The 12,079-nt window shown below is 39.7% G+C and overlaps 1 protein-coding gene across 1 annotated transcript in view; it reads left to right on the top strand.

Annotated features, from left to right (window-relative positions):
- Positions 1-11,432, top strand: part of LOC143806870 (uncharacterized) — a 347,780-nt gene extending 336,348 nt beyond the window's left edge. The window contains exons 64-69 of the mRNA XM_077287851.1: positions 1,458-1,586; positions 2,641-2,739; positions 5,198-5,326; positions 6,005-6,050; positions 7,834-7,942; positions 10,267-11,432. Of these exons, the coding sequence (XP_077143966.1) occupies positions 1,458-1,586; positions 2,641-2,739; positions 5,198-5,326; positions 6,005-6,050; positions 7,834-7,942; positions 10,267-10,420 (666 nt within the window). The 3' untranslated portion in view covers positions 10,421-11,432. The remainder of the gene's footprint in view (positions 1-1,457; positions 1,587-2,640; positions 2,740-5,197; positions 5,327-6,004; positions 6,051-7,833; positions 7,943-10,266) is intronic.
- The last annotated feature ends 647 nt before the right edge of the window (positions 11,433-12,079 follow it).

The following is a 12,079-nucleotide window of genomic DNA, read 5'->3' as shown; positions in this document are numbered from 1 at the left end:
TCTGATACTGGTGTCGGAGCTGTACTTTCCCAGGTAAGGGACGGAGTCGAACACCCGGTCCTCTACCTCAGTCGGAAACTGAATGTACTGTACATGAGCAGAGGTATGCCGTGGTTGAAAAAGAGTGCCTAGCCATCAAATGGGTTCTCGACTCCCTCAAATATTACCTGGCAGGTAGGAAGTTTAGGCTGGTCACGGACCATGCCCCTCTCAAGTGGATGCACCTCCACAAGGACCGTAATAGTCGGGTAACCCGGTGGTTCCTTGCCCTGCAGGCTTACTCTTTCACGGTGGAGCACCGCCCCGGGGTGCAGATGGGGAACACTGATGCCCTGTCCCGTGTACACTGTTTCGAGAGTATTCTTGCTCGACCTGAGTGGTCTGAGCAGGGGGGGAGGATATGTAAGAGTCATGTCGGTCTGGTAGTCGGGGGCAGGTATATCTCGCCCAGGTACTTGTCCTATGTGAATTAGGCCGCTCAGTATTTTCAGGATAGTCAGGGGTTAATAAGTGTAGGAATAAAGGATGACCAGCTGGGGGTTTTCAGCGTCAGCCTGGGGCACACAGAATGCCTGTCTGTGTGAGACAAACGTGAGTGAGAGCTGTGCTCATGATCTGTGTAATGTTATCTGGGAGGGAGAAGCCCCCCAGTTGTTAGATAGCAACGTATTTGTTTAGTTAGCGCCGGACAGGCTAGGATTTATTTTTATGTTTTGTTTTCTGTATTTGCTTTCACTTTAATAAACCTGACCTGAGGTCAGTCAACTTGGAAACCTGCTGTCGCCTCAGAGTTCAATGAACAAACCACGTGACCTTTGACCCCAGCAAAGGCGATCCCGGAGTGTTTTGTTACAGTAGAAAACATTTACTGTTCAGATGTCCAATAATTTGAGCTTCTTTTAATTGCTTCCAGTTTTTAAAGACACCAAGCAATTAAAAGAATTGAGAATACAATTCTTCAGTCATTTTCGATTCTGAAAACGCGCTCATATTTTACAATGCGTGTCAATGGGAAAGCTCGAAGATGCCCAGAAGAAACTTGGTTGTCTTTTTGACCAGTTTGCCAGCATTTGTGCTTGAAAACCTCTAGTGGTTTTTTCTTTGGTAAATGGAGTTTTAAAAACATCGTTAAACACCAGTAAAAAGTTACAATAAAAACCCTAGAATAATGCTCAAAAAAGGCTATCTGTCAAAAAGTGTTCAAGAAACAAAAAAAAAACTTTAAAAAAAGACACTTTGGAACACTGACGTTTCCTGAAGCCTCTTTTTCTTGAAAATCTTAATGGCTCGCCCGGCCAAAAAATATGTTGCGTGGACAAACCCTTAGATATACACATCTCTTGACTGGTGGTTTATATAACGAGTTTATGCTACAGACTGAATTTTTTTTTAATGCAAAAAGTATAATACAAATTAATAGTAATTAGTAACAATGACCTTCTTTATATTCTGCTAAGCCTGGAGAGACTGTGCCTGATTCCTCTGATCTCTGTAAATCCTACACTTGTAAAAAAGAAAATGATGTGTTTGTAACTGAAGTGGAAAGGAAATTATGCGAACATGAAAATGAGAGTGATTGTAAAGAGGTAAGTTAATGGAATCAACAAGCCTTTATTAAATGTTATGATTAATGTGCTGCGTCTAGTACATAATTTTACAATTAAGGGTGTAGATGACTGCATTGGAGAATTAAAATTAAAGCTGGAATCTGATTGCTTGTTTTAGGCTGGACTTACTATTCATATATTTCTTAGTTTTATGAAACTAAAGTTGAATCATTCATTACACATTGAAAAGTTATGAAATTTGCTGATATATGGCAAAAAAATGTATTTATATGTGCATGTAGCTCTTTCAAACGCAATCCAGCAATGTCTTTACATGGCCTGTCCATTTCTTTGTTTCTGAGAAATCAGCGTTTGAATTGATATGCAAATGAGCATAAAGCCTTTGACACTCCAGCTCTATTCCCCCGCCTTACTCTGCCGCCTCCTTTTTGACTGATGGCTCCTTTGCCTGAAGATACAAAATATAAGGTTGTCACTGAAGCAGACAGAAGTGGCACTGGACGGGGAATAGAGCTGGAGAGGCAGAAGCTTCAGTTCTACAAATTGCTCTTCAGCATCCTTTGCATTTCAGTTCAAACACTGATTTTTCAGTAATGGAGGTATGGACCGGCCATATAACGGTATTGCTGGACTTGTCTTTGAAAGAGCTGCATGTGCATGTAAAACGTTTGGGATGTGAAATTCTGCCGAGTGATTCTCTTTAAACTTCATGGACATTATTCCGTAAACTTTGATGTGTATCAGTTGGCAATGTATAAAAGGATAAAATCAGCTCATAATGTTTGCAGGGCAGTATTACTCTAGGTACACAGTAGTTTGTGAACACCATTCACATATAAGAATAAGAAGTATAGCCAGCACATCAATTGATGAATAACTGTAGTTTGAAATACGTTGCGAGGAGACGTTAGTGATTTTATGGCTTTTTTTTGTTTTTTTGCTTTATTGTAAAAGTGAAAATAAGGGCATGAATGGTCATGCTAGCTATGTTTCTTATTGTACCAGTTGCCTTTATATTCAGTTTCACATTACACTGCATATCTTATTTCCTTGAAATGTGTTTGTCTTACAGGATGAGAGCTTTGAACATAATGACACCGAGTGCTGCGGTCGGTGTGTCCCGAAGGGTTGCTACATTTTACTGCCTAATGGAGAATATAAATTTTTGCAGGTATAAAGAAAAACTTACAGATACTGTTTATGATTGACACTTATACATTTATAGAAAAACACAAACAAGAAAAAGTAGAGTGTCAAGCATACTGAATAACAAGTAATAGAGTTTATTAGGTGAATCAGTACAAATAATCCATGTGGAAAAAATTATATTAGGCTAGGTGCAGACAAACGTGTACTCTCTTATCCAAGAGATTCAAGCCGATTATACAAATCACACTTTGATCAAACAACTCTGACCAGAGTTTGATCCGAGTGTGAATGCAGTGTGCTCCGATTCTCAGGAATGAGGAGAAGATGGAGAAAAAAATGTCTCCGTCTTCTACATTCAGTCAGTCTATGGAAATTGGACTGCACTTAAATGTTATGCAAGTGTTTTCACTTACTCAACTTGTATGATCAAGTGCAATCCAAATATCAGTTCAATCTAGGGGATGCAGTGATTTTTTCCTCGGACCCGCTCGGGCCGAGGAAACAGTCTGATGTGTGAATGGCCCCATAGAATAATATCAGTCCGAGTGCGATCCAATATTTTGTTGGATCACATTTGGACCAAAAATAAGCCCATGTGCACAAGCCCTTAAGACATTTAAAAATTGCATAGCAGCAAAAAATTAAATACAATACTAACCAAAACACTCAATCTTGGGGTTAAAAATGACCCCTATCTCATCATATAAAAAAGCAAACCCGCTAGCATAGAAAATATACATTTACTAATAGTGTTGAGCGATACCGTCCGATACTTGAAAGTATCGGTATCGGATAGTATCGGCCGATACCCGAAAAGTATCGGATACCAATACAAGTCAATGGGACACCAAGTATCGGAAGGTATCCTGATGGTTCCCAGGGTCTGAAGGAGAGGAAACTCCCCTTCAGGCCCTGAGATCCATATTAATGTGTAAAATAAAGAATAAAAAAAAAAAATATTGATATACTCACCTCTCTGGCGCAGCCTGTACCTTACCGAAGTAACCGGCAGCTTATGAGCGGAAGCTGTTACTTCAGGAAGGTACAGGCTGCGCCGGAGAGGTGAGTATATCAATATTTTTTATTTTTATTCTTTATTTTACACATTAATATCTATCCCGATACCGATTCCCGATATCACAAAAGTATCGGATCTCGGTATCGGAATTCCGATACCGCAAATATCGGCCGATACCCGATACTTGCGGTATCGGAATGCTCAACACTATTTACTAACAAATCAAAAGCGCAAAGGAGAGAAAATTTTGCTCAAAAATGAAACATGCAGTAACAATGTTTTTACTTGATCAGAGATGAGCGAATTTGTTTGGATTTGAGTCCGAATATGATCGGCAGCAAATATTGTTTTTGCAATATTCGTCGAACACAGTCGAACTTCATTGGAGTCAATGGGAGTAGAAATAACCGAATATGTTTAGAACCGATCATCAAACATAAATTAGGCATGATTAGGGTACCAATATGGCAAGAATATGGCAAATTCATATTCGGTGACCGATTCCGAACAAATTTGTTCAATTCTACTCTTGAGTAAAATATACCTCCAAACACCTGTATCCTATATATTCCCAACCTAACCTTTAAATTAAGCACAAAACCATTTTCTGCTCAAGTACTTACTCATAACTAGTAATGAATGAATCTTCCAAACTTTTAATTCACCAGTTTCCTCGAATATGGCCAGGAATATTCTTTTTTTTGTGAATATAGAGACAAATTTGATTTGCCTTTAACATAGTTTCTTATCTCTAGTTTTAACACACTCCATGAATAGGCATGAGTAAGTTGTTTTCAAAGGTCTATTTATAAGGAATTTTGCCCAACTATATTACCAGATGAAGATGATTAATGAGACTGTATCTTGAAACCTCGTGCAAAATGGATGAGTATAAGGTTCAATTACAAAGGCCTAGTGAAAAATGTAATTTCAGGTTGTGGGGGGAAGTCTTCTTTTGTACAGTGGTCCTTTAAGTTAAAATATTAATACAAAATAACCATTATATGTTGAAAACTTTGTAAACTCAAACCCTAACTCTAAAGCCGGCCATAAACATGAGATAGTTGTTGGCCAAACGATGTTTCGGGAGATTGTCCACTTGTCAACCATCTTGGCTGGCTCTGTCATGCACAGGAGTGCTTGATCGGCTGACCACTCCCGTGTTCTCTATAAGAGAGCCATTGTCAGACATGTCTGATGGTGGCTCATCTACGGGAGACAATGCAATCGTCAGTCTGAAATTGAACAAGTTGGATTGGTGTTTCCTCCAAAAATGTATTGTCCTTTGCTCCCATACAAATGTGTTTATGTTATAATGGTCAAAGAAAGACCATTTTATTGTAACCTGAAGGCATTGTAACCCGAGGGACCTCTGTATTTGAACATATATTATTATTACTACTGTATATAATATATTATTAGTTATTTATATATTTTTATATTTTTTTGTTTTATCTTTAAGGCAGGAGAAATATTGCCCTCAGAGTCAGACAACTGTTTATCTTATACATGTTTCGAAGTCAACGGAAACTTCTTTTCAGTTTTAAATAATAGAACCTGTACAGATGTGAAACCAGAAGACTGTGAAACAGTAAGTCATCCATCTTCAAGGAATCAGTCAAAATCCAACTGAGCACCTAGGTTATAGAGTACCTAGAGTGTTTCTAAGTATAGTTGGTTGATTACGATAAAATAACTACGGTAAATATTTTACTCGTTCACATGGCGCCATTTATTCCACAGCGTTTTACATTATCAATACTGTCCCTATTGGGGCTCACAATGTAAATTCCCTAATAGTATGTCTTTGAAGGGTGAGAGCAAAACAGAGCACCTGAAGGAATCCCATACAACCAAAGGGAGAATATACAAACTCTTTGCAGATATTGTCCTTGATAGGATTGTGATTGTAAAAAAGATAAGCTGGGCAATATACAGTATATACTGTACATCCCAGAGACGGTACGGACACCGGGCTGTTGCAGAACTACATCAGAGCTCCACAGTTTAACCTGTTAGATGCCCACAGTATAAGGTTATCATGCTCCTGAATGGTAACTGGTGTTTAAAAATAAAATGGAATATCTGATTTTTTTTTTTAGATAGTGGGAGGAGGCTTACTCTGTCACTCCATAGACAGCCAGTAATGCGATCACTGAGTATCAATGTTTGCCCTCCTTTTTTTTAACATTTAGGTATTTGATATAGATTTGACTTCCTTTTTTCTTCTTTTACTGTGTGTATTAATATTATTGTTTTTTTTAAACAGGGAACTATTGAAGTGAGCGAAGATGGCTGCAGTTCAATTTGCAAGGGTAAGATCATATCGTAAGAATGAAAAAAACATTAGGATGCTGATTAGTGATGAGCAGTTATACTCCTTGCTTGGGTTTTCCAGAGCATGCTCGGGTGGTCTCTGAGTATTTATGACTGATCGGAGATAGCTGGATGATTTGCGGCTACTAGACAGCTTGATTACTTGTGGGGATTCCTTAGCAACCAGGCAACCCCCACATGTACTCAGGCTGGCTAGCAGCTGTAAATCATCCAGCTGAGGCAAGGAAAATGAAATCTCTGAGCAGTCATAAATACTCCGAGAGCACCCGAGCATGCTCGGGAAAACCCGAACAATGAGTATACTCGCTCATCACTAATGCTGATAATGGTTATGGTACTTTTACTAACATTATAGTCTTAATGATTATACAATAATAAAGTAGAATGTCATGTGGTTGGTTATGGAAAACTTATTGATGAGAAAATTGATTAAATGCTAATTGAAGTTGTGTTGAATTCTGGAAAATACTCTGGTCCTGGGAAATTTAAGTAATTTGTGATTCCATTTGTGTGAAATGGAATCAGGAGACCTTGGTGGCCAATTAACTGGCCCACGAAGACCAATCCACTTTCCAGGAAACTGTTCAGTTATGCACTGAAGATGGCACATTCCCTGAGTTTTTCCAACAAGATGGTGTACCACCACATTATGGGTGTCAGGTCTGAGCATTCCTACATGAAGTTTCCTGGAAAGTTTATTGGTCGTTGTTGGCCAGTTGACTGGCCACCAAGGTCTCCCGATCTGACCCCATTAGACTTTTATTTTTGGGGTTATGTGTAGGTAATTGTCTATGCTGTGAAGATACGAGATGTGCAGCATCTGAAACAATGGATACTGGGAGCCTGTGCTAGCATTTCATCTGCAGTGTTGCTATCAGTGTGTCAAGAGTGGGAAAAGAGGGTTGCATTGACAATCCAACACAATGGCCAGCACTTTGAACACATTTTATAAGTGGTAATAAACTTGTAAATAACTCATGAAAAAAATAAAGTTATGTTAAAACCAAGCACACCATTGTTTTTCTTGTGAAATTCTCAATAAGTTTGATGTGTCACATGACCCTCTTCCCATTGAAAAAAATAAAGTTGGATCCAAAATATCTGACTTCAAAAAGGCCACCATGGTCACCACCCATTTTGAAAAGTTTTACCCCTCCAATATACTAATGTGCCACAAACAGGAAGTTGATATCACCAACCATTCCCATTTTATTTAGATGTATCCATATAAATGGCCCACCCAGTATTTCAAGGAGTAGTGGGCCCAATTGAAACTGAAGGAACCCTGTAGTATATTGACAAGGAACTCAAAGAGGTTCACACTCAGATTTAATACTGCACTTGAAAAGTCTATTTATTTAGTATTGAAGCTCATGATAGGGTTTCCCATTTATACATTTTTAATACCTAATAGCTCAAATCAGTGTTTTTTTCCAGCTTGAGCAAAGTTTCTCTGCCGCTGCTTCTAGTTTTTGGGTCTTTGTTGCAGTGGTGTTGTGACAACAGCTCACGTGACTACTGCAGTCAATTACTGGGCTCATTCTTCTTATGATTACTACATTGGCATCATAGCTTAGCCAAGAGAATGATGTGCGATATAGAGGTGATGTCACCACTGCAGTCTATCAACAAATTATGGCAGCATCATTATTTTTAACAGGAACAAGCAGATATATATATTATTGGAGGTGCACTTTACATTTTGTTTTAACTGGTTACTTTGTTATAGGTGAGAAAACTAATTTATTTGTTTCCTTTTAGCTCCTACATTTTGCAAACTTGAATCTGGCTCAATAACTCTTCTGGAAGGAGATTGTCCACTCAGCATATATATGCCGTACTGTACTGGAATCTGCAAAGCTCCTGTAACGTAAGTATTTGAAAACATTCCAAATTCAAGCAGTGAAAATAATACAAAAATATATCAGACAATCCAAGTGAGATACATAACACACAACTAGCTGACAACATAATATAGGAGGAATGTAACAGGACCAGAGAGCATCAGGTACTGACAAAACAAACCAAATAACCAACAATAGGTATCCACCAGCAGGGATGCATTTTTGGAGGAGGCATTGCTTAGAATTTGGATACTTTTCAAATAAAGTGCTTTAGACTGAGAATCTTGCAGTGTATACATGAAGCAGATCAACTGCAAAAAGATTGCAAAAAGCTTGTTCATCAGGTGAAATAATTTTTAAGCAGGCTTAAAAATTATCATTCTCAGAGGAGCATAAAAAGCATTCATGCTACCAAGTGTTAGGGGTCGAGTTCCCACCTCTGCTCAGGGGGAATCTCGGGCCATCTCCGCTGCGGTCTCCCATTCTTCTCTTGCCGCAGTGGAGTCTGCTCATCGGAGACGTCGGTCCCAGCGTCTCGCTCAGTCTGACTCTGTACAAAGAGTTACTGCTGCTTTTCCAGCCTCTGCCATTGAAGTCAGTGCTGGGCAGCGGCGAGCAGACGTTTTGGGGACTAAGTCCTGCTTTTCCCCTTCTGAGCATGCCCATGGTAAGATCTCTCATTGGAGATCAAGGGTTACATGCTTAGATACTGCAGCTAATCCCATTGGTCCTCTAGGAAGGTCCTGAAGGTACTCAACTTCTGTGGCAGCCTCCCATTGGTCCTTCTGGGAAGGTCCTGTACTTGCTGCAGCTATAAAAGGTTCGCATGACCGCACGGCCATGCGCTAGTATCAATCCAAGTTATGTGCTTTGCGCCAGTGTGGTTATGTGTGATTGTATTCAGAGACCCGGCTGAAATAAGCCCCTAGAATACCGGCACCTCCGGTGAGGAGATTGTGTGCTTGCATGACCACTGACTGCTATCAGCTCAGCAGTTAGCTTGTGCTCCTGTGAGTCTAACAGGGTGCAGTGCTTTCCTTTCACGGCTACTCTGTGAAGTAACAGAGCTAGCCTATACCGCCAAATAGTGCCACCATTCACTAGCAGCAGGTTCCTCCTGCACGGTGGACCCCGGGCTGCGAACGCACCAATAATAATAAACATCTATATTTACTCGGTGCATTCTGCTAGCCCTAACACAAAGAACAGAGGCAAACTACGCACTCTAAGCAATATGGGACAGATTATTCTGTACCCATTGTTTAGCTTTGAACAGGTTTGGAAGGTCTGCAGTTTGGTTAATCTTTACCAATTGATGGTTAATTAGAGCCTGTTGGTCCATATAAATGGGTCCTTGAGTAAATAATATATTGTTTTTCTCTTTTCCTTAAAGAAAGCAAACTGCATGCTTGTTTATTAGTGGCCTCAGCACTTTCACTGTACATTTACTGTTGATTACAGTTAACTGATATCGTATAGATACAGTGCCACCGTCAGTACCATAATCAGTAACTCATCAAATTGCTGGCCACAGAGCTTCACTACCAGCCATGATGTGACCCAGTCCACCTCAATGCCAAACCAGTGTTCCACCACAATGTCAACCACATTGCCCCACATTACCAGCTACAGTTCCCCACCACATTACCAGCCACAGTACTCCTCCAGCAGGCCAATCACATCCCTATACAGCAATACTATTCACAGCACCCCATCATATTGCATATTGCTGCTAATTTTGACAGCAATGGGATCCTCCCCCTTCCATGAACTCACCAGACAGTAGAGGTCTTCAAAGTCAAAGGTTAATGAGGAAATTTGGACCTATGCAAATTAAAAACTTTGGCGTGGATAAGTCATTTTGTATATTTTATTGGAAATTTTAAGTAGCACTAAGTTTCAAGCTGCAATCTTCATTCCCTCATTTATTTTTAGATATCTGATTTGCTGTTTGCAACCTGTTCCTAGTTTCAACCTTTTCACATGTGAACTTGTCTCCTAGTAACACCTGTTAGAAATGATGTGCATGTGTCCAGGGTGCTCTCTTGTATTTTCAGCTGATTTCCATTACTGATTCCCCTTATTTAGCTAATAAGGAGTCTGGTCTCCCTTGTTTTGGCTGATGTTGAGGAGCGTGTAATTCCCGTTCCCTCCCTCTTGTGCAGAGTCAACCATAAGGGGCTGTCCGTAAATTACTATACAGTCTGCATTTTGGATTATTCTCTCCACCTTGGGTAGAGAAGTGTTTGAGTTGATTAAGAAGTAAGACATCTTCTTGATTAGGAGTAAAAAAGAGGAATGCAGAAAACTTTTCCAATTCTTTTTGACTAACATTTTTTTCCCCAATTAGGATGAATGGAGTCGAAGAAGAATGCCTGTGCTGCAAAAAAATCACATCAACAACAGCATCAGCAGAAGTAACATGTAATAATGGAACCACTTTTAATTATGAATATCAGTATGTTGTAAGCTGTGGCTGTACCACTCAGCAGTGTGCTCCTTAATTCTCTACTCATAGATCCTGTTCCTTATGTTTTCTTCTTTTTTTCTGAAGCCCCTGGCTACTGTATTTGTAACATTCCCATAACACGCTTTAACTATAAGGCATATAGTTCTGTTCATTGTCACTAATTAATCTATTAAATATTTGTCCATTAGCATATACACCAGTTTTTGTTAGAGTGTTCAATAATATATATTTTACAGACCAAATAGCAAATATATCAAAACTATTACATCAAGAATACTCTCCTTTTAAATTCTTCCCTTCCAGACTTGTTAAATGCGGTCCCTATGTATAGAAATATATAGTTTATCATAAGTTTGTCTACTAACGAACTGATGAGATATGTCATATATTTTGTATCTCAATACAATTGAATTCTATGGCCTACGGTTACAGTAGGACAGTTGGGAGGTCAAGTTATGGATGAGAAGATATTTTGTCACTCAAAAATGTGTATCTAATGGAGGAATATTGGTCAGGGATGAAGAAAAAGGAAAATTGATGAGGTATAATTTATAGCTTCTAAAACCAGATCAGATTATTTGCAAAACAAAATGATAATTTTGACTTGATACATTACAGTATATCAAGGAATCTAGTAAAAAAAATAACATTTTAGAAAAAAGCTGGATATTTCCGAGTGTCCTTGCTGTCCGCCTCATATTAAGATTCCTAACAAAGATTAAAAAAATACACAACTAAAAAATCTGACATCAGTATGATTTCTGTTTAATAAATCAGATCCAAATTAGAAATGGGTTATCATAAGGGGTACTGATGTTGTAAATGGGACCCATATCACATAGAAATATGTCATCAGATTAGAACACTTCTTAAATATGGACTTTAGAAACATTCACTTTGCTTACATTGTATTTGAGTCATAAATCAGTTAACTAATCTGCATACAAATTAAGTCATAAAATTGATGCTTATCTTTTCGTGATAAAATGTATCCATTGCAATGTCGCTTTTACAGTCCTTAATAAAATTGACTGCTGCTAAACCTGAAACAGTCTTCAGCATTTTTTAAAGCTTCTGTTTATGAATTGTTTGCTCATGCCAGTCTTGATGAGGGGGCATGCTGGAATTAGACGCTCCTCATTCATGAAGGGGTGCCTGCCTCTTAACCCCTTAACGACCGCCGATACGCCTTTTAACGGCGGCAGTTAAGGGTACTTAAACCACAGCGCCGTTAATTAACGGCGCTGTGGAAAAAGTGAATAGCGCCCCCCAGAGTCGGATTTTCTCTGGGGTCTCGGTTGCCGAGGGTAGCTGAGACCCCAGAGAACATGATTCGGGGGGTTTTTACCGACCCCCGAGTTGCGATCGCCGGTAATTAACCGTTTACCGGCGGTCGCAACAAAAAAAAACAAAACGCGATTTGCCATTTAATTTCTCTGTCCTCCGATGTGATCGCACATCGGAGGACAGAGAAATAGTGTCCCCCATGGCCCCCAATAGCCCCCCAATACTCACCTATCTCCCCCGGTGCTCCTCGTGGCTCCCGATGGGCGCCGCCATCTTTTTTCCGGGAAAAAATGGCGGGCGCATGTGCAGTGTGTCCGCCGCCCGGCACCCGGAAGATCTTTGGGGTCTCGGCTGCCGGGGGTAGCCGAGACCCCAAAGAACATGATCAGGGTCGGTTTTACCGACC

The sequence above is a fragment of the Ranitomeya variabilis genome, chromosome 2 (assembly GCF_051348905.1).
Source record: "Ranitomeya variabilis isolate aRanVar5 chromosome 2, aRanVar5.hap1, whole genome shotgun sequence".
NCBI lineage: Eukaryota > Metazoa > Chordata > Amphibia > Anura > Dendrobatidae > Ranitomeya > Ranitomeya variabilis.
The sequence above is the reverse complement of the archived record's forward strand: the minus strand, read 5'-3'. Positions and strand labels throughout refer to the sequence as shown.